The sequence below is a fragment of the Durio zibethinus genome, chromosome 18 (assembly GCF_047325235.1).
Source record: "Durio zibethinus cultivar Kanyao isolate XHJ-2024 chromosome 18, ASM4732523v1, whole genome shotgun sequence".
NCBI classification, from domain to species: domain Eukaryota; kingdom Viridiplantae; phylum Streptophyta; class Magnoliopsida; order Malvales; family Malvaceae; genus Durio; species Durio zibethinus.
This window is the reverse complement of record NC_143179.1, coordinates 22,540,265-22,566,419: the sequence shown is the minus strand read 5'-3', so window position 1 is coordinate 22,566,419 and position 26,155 is coordinate 22,540,265. Positions and strand designations below refer to the sequence as shown.

Sequence of the window (26,155 nt, the reverse complement as noted above, 5' to 3'; positions counted from 1 at the left end):
AATTAATGTCTGCATCCATCGAATTTATGATTATCTTTGAAGAACATGTTCTTTTTGCTTTCGGCACCGCCAAAATCAATACATGCATGCTTTTAATTTTTGCCCTTTACTTTTTAGTATTTGATATTGATAAGTATATTAATAAAATAGGAGAATAATTTAATTAATTTATGTAATTATTATTAAAAAATAAATTTTAATATATTTAAAATTTAGGGTTAATTTCAAATAAATCTTCAAATTTTATTTTAATATGCAAACAAGCTCTAAATCTTTTCTTATATGAAATTGAGATTATGAATTTTTATTTTATTGCAACTATACTCATTATATCTTAAATTTTGATGAATAATGTCTAATTAATAAATTTTTAAATAATATCCTCTAAGTATTTATCATTGAACTCATCCGATGAATCTAAGCAAGTATTTAATATAAATTAAATGATACAATTAAAAATATTTAAACAAAAAATTTCATATTTTATATTATCAAAGTTTTAATTACAATAAAATGAAAGTTCATAATGTTAATTTCATACAATAAAATATTAATGATTTATTTGTACTTTAGAATAGAGTTTAAGAATTTATTTGGGTATTATACCTTAAATTTAAATCACAAAATTCTTCTTTTTTTCTTAATTTTTAGATGATGATTTTTTGTAAAACAATTAAAATTGAGAAAATCATATTTGTGATTATGGTTTTTTTTTTTCCAAAAAGTGAACAGTACACAAAGGGAGACAAACTCACAGATGATCCAAAGGAAGCGACTCAAAAATAGAAGATCAATAATGCAAAATGTCTTAGTCATGCCCCAGCTTTCACATAAATATGTGTCCTAATGGCTTGACCAATGGATTGCCTTTTTTTTTTTTTTTAAATATCATGTAATTTGTAAGAGTAATATTAATCTATTTGACAATTAAGATAGATTTTTTATGACTATTATAAATACTTGGATTTGAAAAAGATAATCTATATTTTCAAGGATTTTTTTTTGGGGAAGGTTGATCTAAGATCTAATCTATAAAGTGCATTGAAGATAAACCAATTCAAGGATCAATTCGTTTAAATCTAAAGATTTATCTAAATTTTAAAAAAGATTAGATAAAAAACTAAAAATCATTAAATGTGTTTGGGTATAATTTAAAAAATCAAACCTTAAATAAAATATATAAATTTTAAATTCGGTTCAAATTCATATATATATATAAATTTTTATTTTTATTATACATAAATTATATCTAAATTAATTTTTATATATAAATTAAAAATAAAAATTATATATTTTATTAAACTAATTTTTACTTTTATATAACTTTTATTTTTAATTTATATATAATTTTATTTTTATTATATATATGTAAATTGAATATAATCAAATTTAATTTAATTTAATCACATATTTTTATTTTTTTATCATATAAATTAAATTTAATTAATGAGTTTGAGATTTACTTTTTTATTTTGAGCTAAACTTAAAAAATTTTTGAGGTCTAAAATTTTAAATTAAGTTAAAATTAAATAAATATATAAATTATTAATGTTAAATACAAGCCGCCATTAATCAATGCCTTTACTAGAAAAACATTGAAATGGGACCACTCTTTTTCACTGTATTTTGCATTTATGTGAAATTGCCCGTTTCATTAGGGTTAGTCTTTCCTACAATTAACTTTCAGAAACTAGATAAGCTATCTAGGCTAGTGCCCATACTCTTTATGAAAATTGAGTGGTGAGTTGACTGCTGCATGCGTCTCGATAATTACCATTTCCTTGTCGTGGAGTTGGATTGGGGAGAGGGTTTGAATAAAAGAGATAGGAAGTTTCTTTGAGTAGGGCCATGGAAGAGGCGAATCCACCCACCAGCCATGTGATTGATATTTGAAAGAAGGCTGCTCTCTTAGTTCATTTTTTGTAGGCAGGATAGTGTTTGTGAAAGAGTTGTGTAAACCACTCGTTTTGCTTTTGAAGTTGAAGCATTTTCTTCAAAGTCTTTAATGCATAATCACAATCGAATATCCTTTGTGCTTAAGTCACATGGGATAAGGCCCATAACCATTAGCTAAACCATCTTTACTTAAATTGGAAACAATAAATTAGACTTTTTGTGTTATTATTTTATAAAATATTAAAATTTATATATTTATATTATATTTTATATAAAAATTATGTGTTATAATTTATATTAATTTATATGTAAATATTATTAAATTTTTAAATTATATTTTTTTATTTTTTTATATTATGTTCATGTATTATTATGTCATGTTTTAGATTATTAGGCGTATAATAAATTATTGATAATAGAGTTCTTGTTTCTTAAGAGCTACCATTTTGTTAGCAAAAAAAGGAAAAAAAAGAGCTTCTATTTTGGATAATTTGTCTTATTAAATAATTTTATTAATTAGTTAAAATTAATGCAATAAATTTTTTACAAAAAATCACAGTTTGAAATAAAAAAATAATTATAAGTATTAAATTTAAATAAAGATTTGTTAAGTAATAATTTTTTTAAAAAATAATTGTATAAATAAAAATTGAATTTAATAACATGTATTTTTTGAAGTGAAAAATAATAAAAATTTAGTTAAAACACTAATAAAGAAAAATGGGACATAAATAATTAAAATTACTATTATATGAAGTATTTATTATTTACTCTAAAATTAATTAGTTAAGTCATTAACTCATTATTCTTTCTAAACTAAATTTAACTTAACGACAAAAAAGGACTTGATTATCGACTTTATAAAATCTTGCATGAAAAATTAAAAAATTCCAGGTTGGGCCATCATAGTCAGTCAGTCATGGACCATTAATCTTTTACCCTTGATTTGGAATTTAAATTGTTAGTGTATATTTTATGATTACTTGCTTGAATTATAATACTAATGAGAACATTATCCCTCTTAAATAATTAGTATAATTTTAATCTTCATTTTGGAAATTGATGCTAAAATTTTTATTATTATTTTTTTTTATAAAAAAATGATAGCAAAAAAATAAAAGAATTATAAATATTAAATTTAAAATTGTTAAATATCATTTATCATAAAAATCTTTTAAAATAATATAAAATAAAAAAATAAAATACTCTCTATCACATTTTTTTGTTCATTTTTTCTTTTTGAGATATTTCAAAATTATATTAACTTTTTAAATATATAAAATTTTACTTTGTATATTTTAAATTTATTTTTTATGATTTTTTTTTAATTTGTTGATATTAAAAATCATAAAAATTTAATTTTAATATTAAAATATTATTATTTTTTTAAAATTTCATAAAAATCAATACCACCAAAATAATAATTATTGTTAAAAGGAGATAATGTCACGCTCGGTACACTAATCAAACTTACAAGAGTTATCCAAAACTAACATTTTACGGGAAGAAGGTAATAACCACGTGATAATAAATAGTGGAGTCCTAATTACCAATTAGCATGTATTAAGTTGGAAGAAAGAGATTAGTGGAAATCATTAAGCTAAGAGCTGAGTGGGTAAGGAAAGCAAATGGAACTTTTTTGGGTTGTCGTTGGATTCCACATGCAAAATGCGTCAACTCCGCCTCTCAAATCATGCACGTACCCTCCCTTTCGCGTGCAATTTTTGATATGACTGAGGAGTGAGGTGAGCCCATCATCCAACCGAAGGTTGATTTCCCTTTGTCTTCATTATAGCTTTGAAAAGGGCCAGCCGGCCCAAACTGATCCCTACTCAATTATTGATTCATATTTAACAAAAAACAAAAAACCTGTTTCAAAATTTTGCGATTTTAATGGCTGAACGGGGTTGTTAGATGTAACACATGAATTTCATAGCAGCCAAGACAAAGAACCACATTAAACAAAGACAAGTCTTTTAACTCTTAAGATTAAGAGATTTTAAAAAATATATATAGACGTAAATTCTAACTTTGTTATAATGATGTGATCATATTGATATTATATTGAATATGTAAGATAAATTTAATATGTTAAGTAAATTCAAATATCCAAAATATTTTGACTGTCTTTTGATAATTTTTAATAAGAATGAAAGATTAAAATGCCATTTGGATCATTAAATATCTTATCAATTTAATTGTAATTGAACTTATAATAAGATATAAATAAATTTTAATCATTATCAGTTAAATTTAAATATTAATTTTAATAAAATTTATTTAATATAAAAATTTTTTCAATCACAATTATAATAATTTTTTTAATTCTAATTCTAATCATTTTTATTATTATTTTTAAATCTCACCAAAATTAAATATTATCATCCATTCAAATGATCCCTTAATTTTTTTGACGTCTGAACGTATTACCATGAATTTAATAGTAGTTTATGGTTCAAAGTAACCACCATGTCACAATAATCTGGAAAACTAAAATCAGGTGGCCCATGGAACAGGCCGACAGGGTGAGGGTGGTCCATTTAAAAAGGGCAAAGTCAAAGCAAAGGTTCCTGTTAGAACACAGGCAAGGCCTATAAGCTTTGAACACATATCTGCCAGGTAAAATAAACAGCCCTACTGCCCTAGCTATGAGAGTGACTTGAGCTATACCGAAGAAGAAAGTCTGTGAGACACCTGGTTGGGCTTTTGCCACGTGTCCAGCCTCATTGCATGCATTATATAATTAAGAAAACAAGTTGTCAGGATGATTAGTTTAATCTTGATATTTATGCTTTGGAATTAACCTAATCTTGCTTGGAAATTGTTCCCTCCAAGCTCACAAAAGAAGGTGCCCCGTGGAGATAACTTAAAATAATTTTGTATCAGTTAACCTTTTCAGAGACCTAGCCGTTGGTTTCCTAATAAAATATACTAATTCAGAGTTCAGACAGAAAGATTATGCAGACACATGTGAACATGGTGTTTCCTAATTTGTGATACAAAACAAACCTTCGTGTCAGGTAAGAGAGAGCAAAGAAAAAAGAATTAGTATTTTTATTTCTTCGCAACATGTAATGCAAATGATGGGCACTTCCCTTTGGGTAATGGCAATATGCAATAACAAGATTTCTCCCAAATGAGGGTGTTCAACTGGGCCTTTGGTGGACCATTGCAGGACCTTGGTTGAGAAAACTCTTGCCTTTTTTCATCTCACTTTCTCACTAAAAAGGTGGAGCAAATTCAATTTGATTTGAAGAGAACAAAACTGAACTGGGGTATAGTTGAGACATGGTGCTCAAGAAGATAAAGAGCAAGAGAAATACACTAGAAAATGCTAAAGAGTTAGTTGCATATAGGAAACTATATCAATATCAGCTTTAGTTCAAAAGTTAAAACCAGATTTTTTGACTCATCAAGGTTGAATATTGACCCAGAAAAAAGGGGAATTAGGAGGGATTAAATGGCCGATATCAGATGGGAAGAGCTTATCTAATGTAAAGAAAAGCAGGGCCCAAAAAGAGGTGGTAAAGGGTCAAATAATACAGAGCAGATCAATTTAAAGCTACCTCTTTGTATTGGCTAACGTGTGTATCACTCTTACCACCAAGAAAACAAAGTAGCTACAAGCACAAAAACGATGTCTGATGGAGAAAGAGAAGAAAAGAAAAAAAAAAGATGCCAAACAAAACAAAGCCTAGCAAAAATGGACTGGCTAAAGCCTTGATTGGGTAATCTTAGTGGAGTCTGCAGAAATTGCTGCTGGCGCACCCAAATGAAAAACAAGATTATGTAGAGTCGAGAGTCCTAGAAAGAAAGAGAGATAGGGAATCTGAAACACACTAAAAGGACAAGTGCAGTGCTGTGGACCAGCATTCTTGCACTTTAATTCCTGCAGCCCACGAAAGATCAAGGGGTCCCCCTCTCTTTCTCTCTCTCTCTCTCTCTCTTTCTTTTCTATTCTGTTTCTCTTCCTTTTGCTCATTATCTTAAGCCTAACCCCATGTTTAAGAGATTCTGTAATTGAGGTTTTGTGTCTGATGATGTGACAAATCTCAGACCTGATCAAAACTGTTCCGGAAATATTCCAGGCAAACAAGCCAACTTTCAGTTCGCAAGACATACTAATATTCAATTTTTTTTTTCTCTCCTTGCTTACTGTCCCGCACATAAAATTTGCATTAGCTTTTTGCATTTGGGGTTTGTGGAGAGTTGCAGAGAGTGCAGGAGAAAAGATGATAGTTACAAACAAAACAAAGTGCTAGGGAGAGGCAATAATGAGGAGCTGGACCAGTTTGCAGGGTCTGAGAGAGAACTAACATGGCCTTGTCGGTTGTTCTGCAAGATTACTAGATCTCTGATCAGTGTCACCAGTCTCTAATAGCCATCACTGGTTGCAAACAAGCCCACCATGTTCCTTTGATAGATAGATTTTATGGGCTTGGATGGGTGAGTAGGAAACAGAACTCCCTTACATTTTTAACCTCTTCTCCTGCCTCCTTTTTTTTTTTTTTTTTAAGCTCATCGTAGAGAATTCTTACATAAAAAACTGACCAGTCATCAGTTTAATTCATCGAGGTAAGTTCTTTTATAAAACTTTAATACCAGCTAAGGGCCCCCGTGTTATAGTCCCATTTCCTGTTTGAGCTTCCAAATCTATCTTAATCACTTTATCGTTTTCTATAAAATTAATCTCTCTTTGAGTCCCTCAAAAATTTTCATTTGTCTGTACACTGCTCAAGCACTTGCTTGCTTACGTCTTGTGGAACAGGATACGGTTGGTGGGTTTAGCACTAAAACGTGGAAGTCAGAATAAGAAAGAAGGAAATAATTTTGGGGTTAGCTATTGATTATTCCTTTGATTAAGAATAGATGGTGGCGAATTAGGGTTGAAAAGATTGCAAGGAAAGGTTTTTAAGAAAAAAATCAGCAAGGCCATGATGATGATGATGAAGATGGGTTTGAAAAGAAACATATTACTAGTATATTCAGGTTAATAAGGGGTGGCTAAGATCAAGGTTTTACATTGGAAATCTGAGTTAATGGAATTGAGAGGCCAAGAGGAAATGGGGATGCCAAACTCTTTTAGTTATAATAATCAACTCAACAGGGATTCTTCCTCAAAAGTTTCTTCTTCTGCACCTATAAATTCAGCTGTAGGAGAAAGAAGAAGAGATCAAACCATTCATGGCACTGACTCAACAATCCTCAATCGAAATCCACCTCAAACCCTAGATCACCACGCTCTTTACCACCCTGAATTGAATCCACAACATCAAATACACAAGCCCAGGAGAGATCCAGAACCAGACCCAGATCCAGTTTCAGCTCCATTAGCTACCACCAGTGCAACAGTAACTGCTACAGCTAACAGATCAAGCCTGAAATCACCACGGCAACAACTTCCAACATCACAGCCCCCACCAGTAGATGGTCCAACAACGACACCTATCAGCTCTACTCCTTTGATTAGATATAGAGAATGTTTGAAGAACCACGCAGCCAGCAAGGGCGGCCATGTTGTGGATGGCTGTGGAGAATTCATGCCAAGCGGCGAAGGCGGCACCCTGGAAGCCTTGAAATGTGCAGCCTGTGAATGCCACAGGAATTTTCATAGAAAAGAAATTAATGGGGAAACACAATATGCACCAAGCTGTTATTATTCTTATAATCCCCACAGAAACAATACAAGAAGAGATCCTGCGCATCCTCCTCAGCTTCATCCTCAACAACCAGCCCCTCTTCATCAACAAGGATTCTCCCTTGGCTTGTCTACTAGTCCTTCTACCATACCAATTGCACCTGTAATGATGAACTTTGGAGGTGGCGGACCCGCGGAGTCCTCAAGTGAAGATCTGAATATGTTTCATTCTATTGCAGGAAGGCAATCATCATATCCACAGCCATCAAAGAAGAGGTTCAGGACAAAGTTCAGTCAAGAGCAAAAAGATAAGATGATGGAATTGGCTGAGAAGTTGGGTTGGAGAATCCAGAAGCAAGATGAGCAAGAAGTGCAGCAGTTTTGTGCTCAAGTGGGAGTAAAGAGACAGGTTTTCAAAGTTTGGATGCACAACAATAAACAAGCCATGAAGAAAAAGCAAATGTAAGAAAGATTTTTCTTCCAAACACTTGAAAGTAGCAAACTCTCCTTAGATAGAATAATTTTAGATAAGAAATGTGCATAACCCAATAGAGAGAAATTAAGGAGGAAATAGATTAGAACTCTTACTATATTTACTAATTAATTTTCCGCATTTGTTAGACATGTTTGTTTAACATCATTGAATCTGTAATCTTTGTATTTCAGATAATTTCTGACATATCACAATTCTTAGAAACTTTGGCAACACACAAAGATCATAGTAGTTCTTCCATTAAAACATGTAGGAATCTCACTTTGTCAGGATTTTTCATTAAAGAAAATGTTAGTCAACCTGTCATCTTCCTCTTCTACAAATGATTCTGAAATATACAGTACAATCCTTAAAGACATTATTGTCAACACAAGAGTGCGCATATAAGAATCTCACCCATAAGGCAAAAAACCAAGTTGAACAAGAATGTTTCATATACTACAATTACTTTTCCCCAAAGAGAGAAGAAAAATAAGCAAAATTTTATGTATGCAGATCTTTTCCCCCCCCTTTTTTTCCCCAAAGTGTTCCATTTGGCCCATTAATCATGGTACCTTTGGTTGCTTCCAACCCTACCATAAAAGTTGTATTTTCCCCTAGAACTAAAGCCGGGGCAAACGGAATTTGACAGGTTTTTCAAGCCAAGTTATTGTAGTTTCGAAATTTGAAAAATTCTTGTTTTGTAGTTTAAAAATAATTCCATTCGGGGCCAAATTAGATATGGCTGTCCTCATTTTTTTTGTATCTTCATGTGAAATGCGAACAGAACTATTTGACTAGTTGGCCCCATCAAAGCTATAGATTGAAGGGGACTTATCCTTCTTGAGAGATTCTTTCAGGGTGAAGATATGCTGGAAATATGGAAAATGCTAGACAATCACTTGCATTGCACGTATAGTAGATTGATAAGTCTTAAGCCCGTCACATTAACTCTCTTTCTCTTGTTTTTTTCTTCTACAATTAACAGACTTCTACTCTTCATTTTTCTTAAAATACCTTTCATTTTTCTTAGAATACCTGTGTCTGACATATATTCGATGGACTTGAGTATGAAAATCCGATCTTTCAAATAAATTATGAAAAAACTTTATAAGATGACAATCACTTCTGAATCCAGTAACATAAGATGACAATCACAGTAATATAAGATGACAATCACTTCCAACTCCTACGAGTAACACAAGACTAAGACGTAGATGAATGAATAGATAGTTCAAATACATAGAGAAAGGGCATTTCAAATAGTTCTAGAAGCGCACTATCCATAACAAATCAGCTATAGAAGTAACCAAAACGTTGAGAATTTGCATGAAATTGCCCGTCTGGAACTTGCTGATATTGAATTATTATTGCTATATTACATGTGAGTTTTTTTTCCTTCTAAGAGTCCTTGGCAACTCAATGATAAGAAAGGAATAGGGTTGGGGAGGAGTGGGTGCTCAAACCTTCAACTCAGTACTGTTAAAGAAAAGATAGAAGAGCTTAAATAAATCATCAGAAGACATACTAACCGAACTTGTAAAGAAGTATAATAACTTGGTGTAACGTCAACTTGGGGTGGGCTCGAAATATTCAGCTTCACATGTATAAATTCTGGAAGGACAAGTAGCTGAATCAAGAAGAAATAAAAACAGAAGGAAAAAAAAAAGTGTACAGGAAAGTTAGTCCAACAGCATGCAGGGGGGAACAGCTAAGAGCCACAGAAAATCAATAGAGGAAGGTCCCAGCCTCATAGGCATTTAAGAACAATTCACATTAATTCCATTGCTTGAAAGGGACATCTAGTAAAGAGAAGGGTGCCCAAAACGAAAAGCCTGGACAATTAATGAGGAGAATTAAGATAAGGAGAAAATAGAGATGGAAAAAATTGAGGATGGGAGAGAGAAGAGAGAGGAAAAGAAGAAAGAGTTTCCCCTAGTTAAAAAATTACATTAACCCTTTCAATTTGTTTATTGCCTCTAGTTTAACCAAATCAAAATCCTTTTCAGAGGTTGTGTCTGGAAATAAGGTCACAGATTTTTAAGTGTTGAGATATGAACTCTATGCCTGTTTGATACTACTTTGATTGTATAAATCAATTAAACTAAATTTTGGATTCAAATTCAAATCCTTTTCATTTGAAGGCAATTTACCTTGGGATGAAAAAACTAGTTTAAGCTACCTTTTTGGTTTAATACTACTATATACCAAGTTAATTCATCAACTCCCTATCGTCTATCATAGATGATATTGAGATTTCTCATACGTGAAAAACTTTGCCATATTACCACTTGTAGTCCTCCCATACTTGAGCTTTAAAAAGGATTAGATTGACTTCTACCAGTTAAATAGATTCTAAATCTGCCATCTCTAGGTACCTTTCTTTATTTATTTATTTTTATTCTATTTTCTTCTTTTTTTAAATTCATGTGCTAAAATTCTGTAGATTTACTACAGAGAAGAATGGGAAAAGATGACTTCATTATACTAGAAACTTAATTCAATTCCAAATATAGCTAGTAAAGCAACAATTTTAAGGAGAAAATCTACATGGCAAATGGGCTTCATGGTCCAGATTCCAGAGATCAAGGTTGCTCCATCAGCAATTTCTATATATACAAATGTGATTTATCCATTCAAGTTCAATCATGAAGCCCACCACATTGTCTACTTCAAGCCCAGATTCTCTATGCACTAGAATTTTGAGGTTAAAAAATAAATGAAATTTGCTTTTAAAAAATAAATGAAATTTGTTATGGGTAATACAGTATGTGTTCAATATACTTCCAATTTCTTTTTTTTTTTTTTTTCAAATATACTACCGAAATGAGCAATAGACAATCCACGAATTATTTCTTCAAGGTCTATATGCCTATGTCTGCATGTATCCTAAAAAAGAGTATGTTTCAAGAACAGGAAAGAAATAAAAACGGTCATGACTTACAGATAGCTTCACAAAGTCAGCAAATGTAGCTCCACTCAAAGTTCTGCGCTATTCACTCTCATCCTAGCTCCAAGATCACCCACAGCCTGCGAAGCCTTCTCTTTGGCTGCCTCATACTTAGCCTTAGCCTCTTCATTCATGGTCTCCTTGGCTGATGCATACGTTTCTCCTACCTCGATCTTAGCTTCATCATAGGCATTGGCAACTCTATCTTTTCCATAACCCATTGATCCTGCTGCCATCTCTTTAGCTTCATCCCAGGCATTTGATTCTTTATCACTTCCATAATTTACTGCCCCAGCCATATTCTCTTTGACATGAGAGACATCATTGGAAGCTGTATTCATTTTTTGACTTCCTTCCTCATAGGCATTGGCCACTTTGTCTCTTACATATTGCATAGCTCCTGTCATTGTTTCTTTGACATCATCGGTTTTGTTGGAAGCCACATTTGAAGCCATCTCAAACTTCTGGGTGGCTTGATCATAGGCATTGGCTGCTTTATCTCTTCCGTACTCCATTCCATCAGCAATTGTCTTCTTGGCATCATAGCCGCCATCTGAAGCCATGCCTGAAGCTATTCTTATCTTCTGCCTAGCTTCGTCATAGGCATTGGCTGCTTTGTCTTTCCCATAGTCCATTGCTTCTGCCATTGTCTCTCTAGCATTACCAACCTGATCTGAATCCATATCTGTAGCCATGTTAAGCTTCTGGTTGGCATTATCAAATCCATCACCTGCCTCCTAGTAAGCCATGTTTGCTCCCTCTCTAACCTTTTTGGCAGCATAATTTGATGCATCTGAAAGGACAGAAGTAACAAATCAAACAAATCAAAAACGAAAAATAAATCCTAATAATTACAAGAACCAACTTTGGCTTGACATTAGATTAATAGGAAAGACATAAGATGAATTAATCGTTACCAGATACAGGAGAATTGATTTTATCTGTGGTCCTTGAGTAGGCATCTCCAGCTTTATCCCTTAAATCTTTAGCCGCCTCTCTTGCATTCTCATATTTAAGTCCTAGAACCCTACCAGAATCATTGCAACTGTAAGAGACAGACAACCATATTTACCACAATTTATAAGCTAAACCGATCGCCTACTTTCCTCAATCCTATTAACAATTTTGGCGTCTTTGTTCCATATACTCAACAGAATCATGCACAAGAAACAAATGATAAAAGAAACTTCTTTAATTCCTAACAATAAGAAATAAAGGCCAACAAATTGAGCAAATTGCCTTTTTCTCTCAACTCTAAAGAAGACAAACACTATTTAATAAGCACAATTACTTTATAGAATTGGCCTGGATAATAATAAAATAGTACAATATAAACAGATTATATATGCAATTATGCATTTTTTGTACATAGTAGTATGTTTTAAGTTCATGTTGATCATTACTCAGTGAGCTTGTGAAAGCCAGAATCAGACCAGGAGTCCTGGGTTTTGTCATCGGCTTCTTGCATGGCTTCAGCCGCACCATGCTTGATTTCTTTTGCTTTGATTTTGGCATTCTCTGCTGCGGCATTCGCTCTCACCTTTGCCTCCTCTCCCCATCCCCAGCAAACCGACACCAACATCACCATTATCATCATCATCACCACTTTCTTCATCTCCATCTACCTTAATTATCTCTCTTTTCTTTTTCCTCTCTAAGATTTTTTGTTTGTTTCTTAGGAAAAAAAAAAGCGTTGCAGTAACAAAACCAATTAGATCAAAACCCGGAAAAAAAAGTTTCTCTAAACCTTTTCGTTTGCAGAGAGGGAAAAAAAAAAGGCAAACAAAGCAAGGGTCATAACGGAGGAAGAAAAACCGTTGGTGTTGCAACGTGGCACTGCAACGGGTAACGTGGCTGAATAGGGAGCTGTTTAGGGAAGAAGAAACGCTATCATCATGCCACGTGTAATTAGGGCAAGGGTACTGTTGTCGGCATTGCATTAGATCTTTGTTCATTGACTCCGTTGCACGGGGTTCGGTTCTTTTATGGCCCAACGTGGGGGAAGGAATTTTTAAATCTCAAACCCAACTAAAACACCCTTTTGTTTTGTCTTTTTCCTTTGCTTTTTAACTTGCCCTTTACGCATTTCTTGGGTTTTTCGTTTTCTTTTTGCGGAAATTATGGTGTCTTGAGATGATTTGGAGAATTGTCGGCAAATCCCAAGCACAACACGTCAATGCCAACATTAAGACAAGCGTTTATCGTGTAATGTTCCAATAGTTTCAAAAAATAATTTTGAACGAACTAAATTGATGTGAAAAAAATTAAATTTTGAAAATAATTTTGAATTTACAAAACCAATTACAATACAGAAGCATTTCCAAAATAATCTTGACTGTACATTCAAATCAATGCGAAAGAGTTGCACTGATCATGATCCATGCAGCATCGACTTTTCAATTTTGGCCCATTAAATCCAATAAGGAAGCAAAGATGAACGGAGAAGAGCACGATACAGAACCTAATCGCACTTGGTTGCAAGACAAAAACAAAATTTACTATATGAATATTCATGAATTATTTAAATTTGATTATAATAAAATTTGATTTTTAATTATTATTGAATTGAATTTAAATTTAAGTAATTTGATTTATTAAACAAACTAAATTCTAACATCTTAATGACTCGAATAACTCACGAATTTAATTAAATTTTTAAATTTTAATATATTTTTATTATTTTAATTTAAAAATTATTATTTTATTTTTATATATAAATTCGAATACATAATTGAGTTTGAAATCGAATTCATTTTTATTAAACGAATTTAATTAAGTGAGTTCAAGTAACTTAATTTTTATTTTAAATTAAATTTAAATTTAAAAATTAAAATTTAATCAAATTCGAATCAATTAATATCAAATTTCTTATTATATTAATTTCGCTCTTAATTTGAAGGAAAAAAAGCTGCTCTATACTGCAAGTAAAAATATTAGTAAGTAAAAATACTAAGATGGCAAAACACCTTCAGCAGCCAATTTTATTCCCCGGTGATGCTCCAACCTTGTAATTTACTATTTCCTTAAAACAGCTGAGAATCCGGTACACAGTCTGGGCGCCCATAGACGGCTGCCTGGATGCCAGCCACGAGTTTTGCTATCTCACTGCCAGAGATCAACCGTCACTTTCACCACAAAGGTACTAACTTAAATAAAGTTTCAAAAGTTGGAATCGTTCTTCCTTCCCTGGAAGTGGGAGCTCAATCACCTCATCAATGCCATCAGTGATAGCACTGTCAAGATCCCCTGGTCTGTTCGTGGCAAGCACAAGAACTATATCTCGACCGATCTCCAGTTCGAAAGAGCAATGCATTCAAAGCACTCCGCTCTGCTTCACTCATATGTATGCTGTTATGCCTGCATTAATGAAATCAACAGCACAATCACTAATTGTCAACGAAAAGAACTAATTCATTGGCAGAGAGTTTACATACGATATATTATCAGTGTATAAATTTTATATATTATAATATAATTTTATTAATTAATAAATATTAATTTTTAAAATAAATATATAAAATAAATATTTTTTTAAATATTTATTATCTTATTTATTTTATTAATGAAATAATTGCATCAAATATAAATTTTAATAGAAATTACAATTCCACCTAAAAACTTTAAAAGTTATAAAAAACTACAAAAGTCATAAAAATAATACGATGGTTATCTAAAATTTACAAAAATTATAAAAAATATTACAAATATTACCAAAGTATTAATAAGATTACCAAAATATATAATGTATTTGAATTTATAAAACCTCTATAAAAAAATCAATAGTTAATGTATAAAAACAAGATCTAAATATGTAATATTCCAATTGTGTTGAAATGTCAATTTTTATAAAAAATAAATTTAAATTTAAATTATCAATAGAAAATGAACTTGATATTGAAATCTTCAAAATCACTTGAAAAATTTTTATTATGATATTATCTTCATAATTTGAAATTTTTAGGACTTTAGAAAAAAAAAAAACATTTCAAATGGGCTTTTTCAATTAGTTCGAGTACTTCTGTTTAATTTGGTCCAAGCGACCCAAAGCCCCAACCCTAGCCTCTGAACTATTTCCCAAGCCTTCCATTGCTGCCTTTGCCCACCCAAAAGTTAGAAATTTTCTTTTGGCCTTCTGTTTCTTCTCTTTTTGTAACGTGTTCGAACGGTAAAACCCTGCTCTACCTTGGCTTGAACCCTAGCTGGCTATCGCAAATCTCTTCTCCTTTACCACAACAATGGAGACCGAAACTTTCATAGACTCCATGGATTTTAAAGTTCAAGAGTTGTTAAAGGAGGTTCGTCTCGAATATTCACCTTCTCTTACTAAGGTTGTCAACGACACCGTTTCCGCCATCAAATCCGCCATAGATAAAATACCTGAAGATCTTCAGGTATTTAAAAAATGTAATTTTTTTTCATTTCATATAAGGGGAAGGGAATAATAATGAAAATTTTATATTTTTAATTAAAAACTTGTGAAGGTTAATGCGGATTGGGCTCCGGGTTTTGTGAGAGATATTGGCGCAGACAAGGTGGAATTTAAATTCAAGAAGCCAAAGTCTATTGAAATTGGTGGTAGTTATTCAATAGGTTGCGTAGCAAAGCCAGATGTTAATGTGGATCTTCTTCTCCGGTTACCAAAGGTACATTTGTTTCCAATGCATAAATTCCACATTGAGTATGAAAAGTTTATGTATAATTTTGTTTAGTTTATGAAATTGGGCATAGCATTGCATAAAATATCGCGAATTCGGTTTTATCTTTAGTGAGTTAGAAATGATTACTATGGTTTTAAATTGAGTTACTTGGTCTGTGTATTAATATCAAGTAAAAGATGTTGATGTTTCCTAACAATTTTTTAAAATGTGGCAGGAGTGTTTTCATGAGAAAGACTATCTAAATTATCGATATCATGCTAAAAGGTGCCTTTACCTTTGTGTTTTTAAGAAGTATCTGAAATCCTCTTCATCAATTCAGAAGGTTGAATGGTCCGCTCTGCAAAATGAGGCTAGAAAGCCTGTATTGGTTGTCTATCCAGGTTTATTTCTTACTTGAATTCTCTCTGAAGTTATGCTTCCTCATATTGTTATGACTTGGCAGTTTCTTAAACTTTTCTAACTATCCCCGATTTAGTTAAATTTGAATAATGGCATTGTAGCTGTGAAACTTGATGAAGTACCTGGGCTTTTTATAAGAATAATTCCCACCGCAACATCCCTATTTAATCTTTCAAAGTTGAACTTGAAGCAGAACAATGTACGAGCTCTGAATACTGGTACTACATAGTCTTTCGTTCATCTTTGTTGTTGTTTTTTGAGATGTATGGTGAATGTTCATCTCTTTATGCCAATGATGTATGTCCATAATTTTTATGTAGGGGATGTTCCTCAGCCTACACCCAAATATAATTGTAGCATATTGGAAGACATGTTTCTAGAGGAGAATTCAAAATTTGTTAAGAAAACATTTTCTGAATGGGAGGAATTGGGTGAGGCTTTAATCTTGCTGAAGGTATGATGTCATATACTTTAAGCATTTAAACATTGAGTTTTTCAAGCCTATACACTGCATCTGAAATTGTTACTATGTTATTATTGCAGGTTTGGGCTCGGTTAAGAAGTTCGATATATGTTCATGATTGCTTAAATGGGTTTCTAGTCTCTGTTATAGTGTCATACCTTGTGGCACAGGATAAGATTAACCATGATATGAAGGCAATGGCCATTTTTCGTGCCGCTTTGAAATTTATTGGTATGCTAAGCTTTAATAGTTATTTTTATATATGTATATGTAGAGGCTCACAAGTTGTCAGATTTAGTTAGAGATTCAAATTGTTCTTGTTCCACAGATACTCATCCATTGTGGAAGCATGGACTTTACTTTCCACCAGCAGGCGATAATGCTTTCTCAGAGGAGGTCTGTTGTGTGATTTTCATTGGCTTCTTTACTTTTTGGTATATGCTACTTGGAATGCCATCCTTGTGCATGTTTTATACTATTAAATTTTACCTTAATTTAGATGTTTAATATTATAAAACTTTTGGATCTATCATCCTAGCACATGCCTGTGAACTTTCATTTTTCTAGATCAATGATTGAAATTACGAAAATAAATAATGATATAGTTTGCAGACCTTCCAATCAATGGTTGAGCATGTGGATTTTGGTAGTCTAGATATAGTTTAACTTTTAAGATATAGCTCAATGTTGTGCTGAAGACAGCTAATCATGTTATGAGCTCCCAACTAAACATCCTTAATATGCTCTTCATTAATTTATTGGTGTTTAAAATTGTAACCTTGCTTCCTTGTATGTTACATGGATTTATATGTATGTATCTATTCATTGGGCTTTGGAATCTCAGGGAAATGAGCAGCATAATTCTTCAACTCGTGTTAATTTGGCTTTCAGAATAGCGAGTGTTGCTTATCCTGAGGTACTATTATTCATAATATATACTATGTTATATGCAATTATTTGTGTTGTTGAGTCCTCATATAACTTTGGTTAGAAAACCTATATGTTAATTTTGTAATTCTTTTTGTTATTTTTTAAGATTTAATCAATGTTATTCTTTTCAAAAGATTCCTTGTCTATATATTAACTTTTACTGATGATAATTCAAAAGGTAATTTTTAAATCTGATTTCTTTTGACTGTATGAATTTCTTCTAAGAAATGTATATGTTTCCTCTCACGTTCAGCTCCAAGATGAAGTTGCGTTGACACTTAGGTGTCTAGAAAAATGCAGAGATGGTGGATTTGAGGAAATTTTTGCAACCAAGATTGATAATGCTGCTAAATACGATTATTGCATTAGGTATGTATCGATAACTTGATTGTTGTTTCATTGTTGCTTTTTGTCTCGTAGAAAATGATAGGTGGTAATATTGATCCTGAATTTAGTTTTGTTCCTCCTGTTTGTGGTTATAAAACAATTATGCTTGAGCATTTAGAAGCATCTTACTTCAGATGTTAATTATGCGTTTTGATCTCATATAGTCAACCAAGAAAGAGACTAGGTTCTATGGTCAATGAGTAATTTGATGTTGTTATTGGATTTCCTCCAAATTTTTAGTAAATAATTAGTTATCTTACTGAATGGATCTTGCTCTTAATGCCTAGTTGCTTAAAACAACAACTCTTTGAAATGATACATTCTTTTTGCTACTTATATTTATGATGCTTGTTTGAGGACTTGTGAAATCTATCGCTCTTTTCATCTTTTTGTTATCATTATTTTACATTTTTGCACTTGTCAGATTGAACTTGAAAGGAAATAGTGAGGTTTATTCTCTGGGATTTTGCTTGGATGATGAATGTTGGAGAGTGTATGAGCAGGATGTACATTGTTTGCTTAATCAAGGATTGAGTGATAGAGCAAAGTTTATTCGTGTTATTTGGAGGAACACCCATTCAGAATTTAATGTTGAAAATGTATGGAATCCATTATTAACTTTAGCTTCTTCCTTTTTTCTTTTTTGGACAAATTTTTTGATTCCACTTCTAAAGCTGTGTCATTACTCCAGGGCTTATCAGGACTTGGTAGCGAACCATTGTTTATTGGAATTTCTGTTAGCTCTGTAGAGAAGGCTTTTAGAATTGTAGATATTGGTCCAAATGCTGAAAAGAAAGATGAGGTATTTGTTTTCATTTTTTAAAAAAAGTTTATTAATTGATTGCCCAAATTATGGAGTTTGGACTAATCTTCATTGTCCTGCTATAGGCTCTCATGTTCCAAAAATTTTGGGGTGAGAAGGCAGAGCTCCGGAGATTTCAAGATGGTAAAATTTCAGAAAGCACAGGTGAGAAAACCATGGTCCTGTATTGGCTGATTTTTAATTCATTAAGTTGTGTAGTTACCCCTTCAAACTCCATTTCCAAACCCCTTCAAACTCCGTTCCCAAACCAACATGAGAATAAGCCTAATGACTTCCATTTTTTTCTAGTGTGGGAAAGTGAGCAGTGGACAAGACATCTCATTTTAAAAAGAATTATTGAGTATTTACTTGGACGCCATCTTTCGTTGTTGAAAAAGGATATTGTTCAAATAGTGGATCAGCTTGATTTCTCCCTGCTTCATGTTGGTAAAGGTAATCCCACTGACCGTTAAATGCTTTCTGTTTTTTTGCTGCTTGTTTTTAGTTAATCATGCAATGGTGGTATCATTTTCTTAGACCCAGTATCATATTCCGGAAGACTGCTTGGAACCTTTGAAGAATTGTCCAAACGTTTACGTTCTATTCAAGATATTCCCTTGAGGGTATCTAGTGTGCAGCCTCTCGATTCTGGTATTTTTATCTTAGAAAAGCTTTTCTTTCTTCTTTTGTGTAGTTCTTTTCTTTATATTTTTTTGGAAGTTTAGGGGGTTAGGATCCAAGGGATGTATTATGCATGTGCCACTCCTACTGACTTGATTGATTGGCTTAATCTATTATATTCACAGCTTTCAGGTTTACATCAGTTTTCCCTCCTGAACCTCATCCTATGGCTACTAAAAGGGTTGATGGTGCAAGAGTACATAATTTCACCCCATTCTGCGTTCAGTCACTTGAAGTTATGATTCAGGCATGTTCTTATTATGTCAAGTCATTCTTTTCCTTTGTAATCTTATCAGATAGCTGAATTTCTTTTTTTTTTTTTTGCTGATTTAGTTGGAAGGTTCTGGTAATTGGCCAATGGATGATGTGTCAATTGAGAAAACTAAATCAGTTTTCCTTCTCAAAATTGCAGAGAGGTAAGTCATGGTGGCAGCATTTGTCCCTAGGCTATGTTAAATATATGGCAAATGTTTTTTTTTCTTTTTTTTTTTTGGAAAAATCTAGTTAATTAAGTGTTATGGCAGTCTCCATAATAACTGGGGGATGACATGTACCGCTACAGAGGAAGACGTGGATGTTTTCATGGATGGATATTCATTTCGTCTTAGAATTTTGCATGAGAGAGGCCTAAGTCTGGTGAATAGAGAAAGTGAGAACTCTCAGCTTGATGTATGAATTATTTGTTCTTGAACTGTTGTGATGTTGTGTTACAGAACTCATTTCGTGTTGTAGTTGGGCGTGATCAAATGAAGTGGGTTTCATCTGCTGATCGAAAGCTTTTCATTCATGGTCAACATGCAAGCATGATTAATGGATTGCAGTTTTGTTACCCAATATTTGGGCCAGTTGTTAGGTGCAAATTTGACTTATGTTAATTTATTGAGTCATTTCTATGGTTTTTAATTATTGAATTTTGTTTTATCTGGTTAAAAGAAAGGAATCTGAAAATTTCCTTAATTTTGTGGATTCTGTTTTAATTGCAAAGGCTTGCAAAACGATGGCTTGCTTCGCATCTCTTTTCAGCTTGCTTGGCAGAGGAGGCTGTTGAACTATTAGTTGCCTACCTCTTTTTGAAGCCTCTACCATTTAATGTTCCCTGCTCGCGGATCACTGGATTTTTAAGGTTGACTTCTCTCTTTCACTTTGAAGTTTCATTTAGTAAGAATCTTTCTTGTGCCCCGAAACAGTTAACCTTGAAGTTTTTCTTGTTTTGACTAAATATGCTGGTAAACCTGTACTATACTTTCCTAACCGCATTGTGGTGTGCGGTCAAGCTTGCTTGAATTTGCATTTCTAGTTTTGAATTTATATGGAATTTACTATTCTGAGATGCTAAAGTTGCAATTAATAAAATTATAAAATGATTAGGATGTATCCTACTTCATAAATGTGTAGTTAGTTCACATATCTCTGCTGCTGATTGGTGCAGCAACAATTTGAAATTACTGCTGAAGGGACTAAATGAACTAACAATTGACATTCCCTTTGCTTCCCCATTTTTTTTACTATGAATATCAGGTTCCTGCGACTACTTGCAGAACATGATTGGGCCTTTTCTCCATTGGTTGTTGATATAAATGGTGATCTGAGCCAAAATGATGAGAAAGAGATTGATGTAAGTTGCTTAGTTCAGAAAATGATTAATTAAAAGTATATGATACATTTTACATCATCATGTTTGTTCTTGTTAAGTTGTTATTAATTTGTATGCTGCTTGTCTAGGATTACTTTATGCAAAGTAGAAAAGCTGATGAAGAAAACACCCAAAATAAAAGCAAGGCCATGTTCCTGGCTACTGCTTGTGACAAGGCCTCTGAAGCTTGGACCAGCTGCTCGCCAAACCCGTTGGTTAGTGATCCCTTTGAATTGAATTTGGTTGCATTTAACTCCATCAACCTTGAGGTTTATGGTTCTTCAGCTGAATGTCTGTGTTGCGTGAAGCTTTTGAGGGGGCTTAACTAAAACTCCTAGGAGTCAGTCAAAGGATTGGTGATTTATTGTAACGGTTGCTTTCCTGCTTGGTGTGTGTGGGACGGGATGTCTAGATTATTAGTAATTAGTTGGTTGTTCAAAGACATATATATGCTCAATTGATGCTTAACCATGTTATATTCTCTTTATTTCTTCCTTGATCTTAGGAATCATTTAAGAATGGAAGTTTATCTGCAAGTATTATGACATTCACATATGATCCCTCCTCCCCAACCTTGTTTTTTCTGGTATCCTGCTTTGACGGATTGGGATGATTGACAATTCACTACATTAGTAATAAACTATCTTGAAGGGCCACTAGTTTGTAACAAGTTGAAACCAATGAGTTTGTATGACATTGTATTGAGCAATTCTCGAAAAGAACACACCTTTAATTGAAACAATTTGTCTGATAGAACTTTTGCAACCTTGTGCTTGCTTATGTTGATTAGTGCTAGTAATAGACCTGCTTATTTCTTACAACTGATGCATTTTATTGATGCAAAAGGAGCTTAAAAGGTTGGTGGCTTATGCTCGAAGCAGTGCAAACTTGTTGACAAAACTCATATTGCAAAATCAGACTGATTCCCATGGATGGGAGGTGCATTATACACACTCGTTGACTTTTGGCATTGCATTCCTGTTTTTCTGCTATCACATGTTTCTAAACCTATAATTATATTGACCAATTTTTGTCTTGCAGTGCCTTTTCAGAACGCCATTGAACCTCTATGATGCTGTAATCCTTCTCCATGGAGACAGATTACCTTACCCAAAGCGTCTTCTCTTTACATCTGAACTGGACCAAGGTATGTTCCTGGGAGGGCAAAAGTTTGCAAGAATATTATCATATCTTTTTTTTTTTTGTATCAATTATTTGTTGCGGTATTTTTTTTTAAATAACTCATATTAGTATTATTGACAATATAATAATGATTGGTCAGGGAGGCATGTGGCTCATGGCAATCCTAGCAATGCTTTCCACCCGTACCTATTGCCTGCTGATATGAAGGGTAGCTTAGAGCAACTCAAAACCAAGCTAATGGTAAACTTTGATCCACTAAGGTGCTTCATTGGGGATGTAGAGGTAAATATTTAGGGAAAATCTTTGATGTTGACCTTAGCAAAGCATTGATCTTTTGTGCTTACATATTCTTTACATCTGCAGAAAGAGTTCTCCGACGGATTGAAGCTTTGGTATGATTCTTTGGGAGGTGATGCTATTGGTCTAACATGGGAGCACTCGAAGGTACGATTGACTATGCATTAAATTTCTAGTGATAATATTTCCTGATGTGCAATAGTCTACAAATCATATTGAATTCTGATCTATACATTCACTTTTCAAAGAAACGTGAACGAGAGGAATCAGAGCTGGACAGAAAATATCCAGTCGATTTGTTGAGAAATGTAGGTGAAATGGGGAAAGGATTTGTGAGGGATGTTTATTTGCTCAAGGCTCCCAGGCTTACGAAGTAAGGGAACCCATACTTTTCTGGGATCATCCATCTTCAACGTTGAAGCAAAGGCCACCCATCTTCAGAGCTGCTGAGGTTGGATATGCACTAGGAACCCTTCAAATAGAATTGTTATGTTGGTCAAATAGAATTTCAGTGGAGAGGTATATTTTAAAGATGGAGTTTGAGATTTCTTGTAAGGGGGGATTTGCTTAAAGAATATGCAAAATTTTTTAAAAAATTTTGACAAAGTAAAAGGCATGAGTATTGGATGTAACACTAACTAGCCCAGGTACTATGTATTTTAAAGCAGTGATGGGGAAATGTTAATCAAATTAGTATTTGATGTTATGCATATGAATATTTATTTTAAATAATAATTGTATTAAACATAAATTATTGTTTTTTATTTAATTATAAATAATAATTAATGTTAAATCAAAGATTTAATACAGATCGTTGGTACATTTATTTAATATGTAATATCTATTAAATCTAAGGTTCAAATTTTATATTTAAATCACAGAATTTGTAATTTTTTTCTATTTTCAGTGTTTTATATAAAAATAAAAATAATGACAAATCATTGTTTTTTACTTATTTAAAATAATAATAATTTATTAAACATAAATCATTAACCATTGAAGGGAAGTTTTTCTTACAAAGATTAGTGTAAAGATAAAAGAAAAAGACAAAGTAGAAAAATAAAGGGGAAATAAAGAGAAATGGAATGCAATTCTAACTTTTTTACAGTGAGACGACGTCGTATGAAATGAAAGTGATGGATCGACTGTCTAACTTGAAATCAACATTTCCCGATCTGCTGGTCAGTCGAAGATTTCCTTTCTTGATTTTCTTTCGAGCTTTTGCTGTGAGCAAAAGAAATGGGGCTTCTTAGTATCATTCGAAAAATCAAGAGAAAAGAGAAAGAAATGCGAATTCTTATGGTGTAAGCCTCTATTTTTTCATTTTTTTCTTGCTCATTTGAAAAATTTTATCCATAATTCCATCAAATTGTTGGTGCAGTGGGCTTGATAATTCAGGGAAGACAACAATTGTTTTGAAGATCAATGGAGAGGACACAAGCGTCATCAGTCCCACACTTGGCTTCAACATCAAAACCATCACCTACCAAAAGTAAAATTTTCCTTTTACAGTTTCTAATCTTTAACCAGCTAAGCACCCCAAGTGTTTGACAATATAATTTCTGGGTTGTTTTTCTTTTAATTTTTTTTATTAATTATAAATTATATTGTTGAATTAGATTTTGATTATGGGTTTTGGCAGATATACTCTGAATATATGGGATGTAGGGGGTCAAAGAACTATAAGGTCATATTGGAGGAACTATTTTGAGCAAACTGATGGTTTGGTGTGGGTTGTTGATAGCTCAGATCTTAGAAGATTAGATGATTGCAAAATGGAACTTGATAATCTTCTAAAAGAAGAGGTATGGTGTTTCATTTGACTTGTTTTTCCTATTAAATTCACCTTTGAACTGTCTTATACAGATTGTCCTTTAATAACAAAAACTGGAAATCTGAACAATACATTTCATTGAAGATATCTTTCTTGCTATAGCAGTTTGAGGTTGTTGCAATGAATATTTATTAGAAAATGAAACATTGCAAGCTATGTCTGGCAAAGTCCTCTGGTGCTTGTGGCTGAGGATTTCTTTGTGGACTATTTTCTGAGAAGTTACTCTTTTTTCTTTGTGTTGCAGAGGTTATCAGGGGCATCCTTGTTGATACTAGCTAACAAACAGGACATTAAGGGTGCTCTTACACCAGCTGAAATTGCCAAAGTAAGGCTGTCAGCTGATAATTACTTTCTTAAATCTTAACTTATTCTTTCTGAATTTTGGTGTTCGTTAGATAAACTGAGAATGCTATCTGTAGTTCTTTTTCTTTCTCAAAGGCTCAAAGTTGTTTTGCTGGGTTTTTTATTTATTATTATTATTATTATTATTTGTGCTTGGATGTGTGACCTACTTGTTCTGAAAATTTTTGTATAAATGCCATGTCTAGATTCTAAACGCTTTAGTATAAGCTTTCTTTTACGGCCTCTAATTCACATATTTTGAGCCATTAAGCCGTTTAAGTGAAATGCTGGTGTATTTAAGGCATGTGATTATAGTTAATGTTATGTACTTCTAACTTTTTTTTTCTTGATCTTGGACATGAAAATGTGCAGGTGCTAAACCTGGAAGCTATGGATAAAACAAGGCATTGGAAAATTGTAGGCTGTAGTGCATACACCGGTGAAGGGCTTCTCGAGGGATTTGATTGGTTGGTTCAAGATGTTGCTTCCCGGATCTACATGCTTGATTAGCCTGAATCTGATTGATGTAAAATGCTATAATGCTTCATTTGGGAGCATAGATTTAGTGCCAAGGATTTTGATTTAAATTTAAAAATTTGAAATACATTCTTGCATTTTGTATTTAACAAATCCATTCAGCTTGAACACGCTGTGTTCTGATATTTCTGTGCCAATGGATGATCTCAGCTATTCCTTATCATTTTTCTCCTTCACTCTTTCCTTCTTACTCCAATTGATAAGTAATCTCTCTCTAGCAATTCATGTAAGACTCTCTCTTTGAGAAGCTTTGGGTGTTTTATAGAGAGAAAATATGCTATTGAGTGGATTTTTTGTCACGACGGAGTTGAGAATTAAGTTAGATTCGAATAATCGTGTTGTATAAAATATTAATATTTATATATTATTTTTTATATAAAATTTATATATCATAATTTATATCAATATAAAAATATGAAATATATATTTTTAATTTTATTAAATTTATATATAATAATTATTAAAAATTTTAATTCATATCATTTTTATATTTTATTATTTATTTCATGTAATCGTATGGTGTTTGTTTTACGTTATCTGGTACTGTTAGATTATCAAATCTAATTCATATAACATATGGAAGACAGTAACAATAGAAAAGAGAGAAGGGTCTTTTGGCCCAGAAGACTAGTACAGGAAAGGAAAAGGGAACTTGAAAACAAAAACCATGTTTTAAGGTTTAGGAAAGGAAACTTATGATTTTCTGATTTTTAGGTAATTACAAATTTACATGACTTCTACCCACATTCACTGAAATCAACTTGACTCCTTTGAGAAAAAATTGAAGTAAAATTAAACTCTGGAAAGTGATTTGTAAGCTGGAAGCAGGTTTCTCTACAGACCGGTTCTTTTCTATAGAGAGGAAAGACAAGTAGAATTGTGGGCATCATAGCGAGCAAAAAGCTGATAGAAAAATACAGCAACCGCTTTCTGAGATGCCGATTTTGTTATCAGATCATCTTTTTCCTGTTCAGGCAGACACATATTCGAGGTCTCTGCTACGGCCATGAAACCTCGGCAATTGGTGTCTGAAGATGACCTTATAAGTAGGGTTTTCTAACAACTGCCCTCCTATTTATTGAATCCTCCTGGG

The 26,155-nt window shown here is 32.7% G+C and overlaps 4 protein-coding genes across 8 annotated transcripts; 3 read left to right on the top strand and 1 right to left on the bottom strand.

Moving 5' to 3' along the window:
• The first annotated feature begins 5,608 nt into the window (after positions 1-5,608).
• On the top strand, positions 5,609-8,307 carry LOC111300051 (zinc-finger homeodomain protein 5-like). Its single transcript, XM_022895654.2, has 2 exons — positions 5,609-6,342; positions 6,665-8,307. The coding sequence occupies exon 2, from the start codon at positions 6,936-6,938 to the stop codon at positions 7,998-8,000; it is 1,065 nt and encodes a 354-aa protein (XP_022751389.2). The 5' UTR covers positions 5,609-6,342; positions 6,665-6,935; the 3' UTR covers positions 8,001-8,307.
• Positions 8,308-9,149: 842 nt separating this feature from the next.
• LOC111300052 (uncharacterized) lies at positions 9,150-11,983 on the bottom strand. 2 transcript variants are annotated; one of them, XM_022895655.2, is made up of 3 exons: positions 11,874-11,983; positions 10,951-11,749; positions 9,150-9,620 (listed from the first exon to the last, which is right to left on the bottom strand). In XM_022895655.2, exon 2 carries the CDS (start codon positions 11,649-11,651, stop codon positions 10,986-10,988), a length of 666 nt encoding a protein of 221 aa, XP_022751390.1. In that variant the 5' UTR covers positions 11,652-11,749; positions 11,874-11,983; the 3' UTR covers positions 9,150-9,620; positions 10,951-10,985. The 2 variants fall into 2 exon arrangements, with proteins under 2 accessions (XP_022751390.1, XP_089604123.1); XM_089747997.1 differs by having other exon boundaries at positions 9,150-9,485.
• A 3,064-nt stretch (positions 11,984-15,047) lies between these two features.
• LOC111300049 (nucleolar protein) lies at positions 15,048-23,061 on the top strand. Of its 4 annotated transcripts, none has more exons than XM_022895649.2 (26): positions 15,048-15,347; positions 15,438-15,599; positions 15,829-15,994; positions 16,115-16,231; positions 16,334-16,467; positions 16,557-16,707; positions 16,805-16,872; positions 17,321-17,392; positions 17,660-17,775; positions 18,218-18,392; positions 18,485-18,595; positions 18,682-18,760; positions 18,905-19,048; positions 19,133-19,246; positions 19,402-19,523; positions 19,610-19,692; positions 19,801-19,925; positions 20,009-20,129; positions 20,262-20,399; positions 20,795-20,891; positions 20,999-21,124; positions 21,756-21,848; positions 21,951-22,056; positions 22,192-22,334; positions 22,416-22,496; positions 22,598-23,061. In XM_022895649.2, the coding sequence occupies exons 1-26, from the start codon at positions 15,192-15,194 to the stop codon at positions 22,724-22,726; spliced, it is 3,129 nt and encodes a 1,042-aa protein (XP_022751384.2). In that variant the 5' UTR covers positions 15,048-15,191; the 3' UTR covers positions 22,727-23,061. The 4 variants fall into 4 exon arrangements, 3 of the variants coding, with proteins under 3 accessions (XP_022751384.2, XP_022751385.2, XP_022751388.2); XR_002691393.2 differs by having other exon boundaries at positions 15,063-15,347; positions 21,756-21,876; XM_022895653.2 differs by having other exon boundaries at positions 15,113-15,347; positions 16,090-16,231.
• A 429-nt stretch (positions 23,062-23,490) lies between these two features.
• Positions 23,491-25,225, top strand: LOC111300788 (ADP-ribosylation factor-like protein 2). The gene is made up of 5 exons (XM_022896402.2): positions 23,491-23,653; positions 23,731-23,841; positions 23,992-24,154; positions 24,428-24,508; positions 24,898-25,225. Exons 1-5 carry the CDS (start codon positions 23,589-23,591, stop codon positions 25,033-25,035), a joined length of 558 nt encoding a protein of 185 aa, XP_022752137.1. The 5' UTR covers positions 23,491-23,588; the 3' UTR covers positions 25,036-25,225.
• The last annotated feature ends 930 nt before the right edge of the window (positions 25,226-26,155 follow it).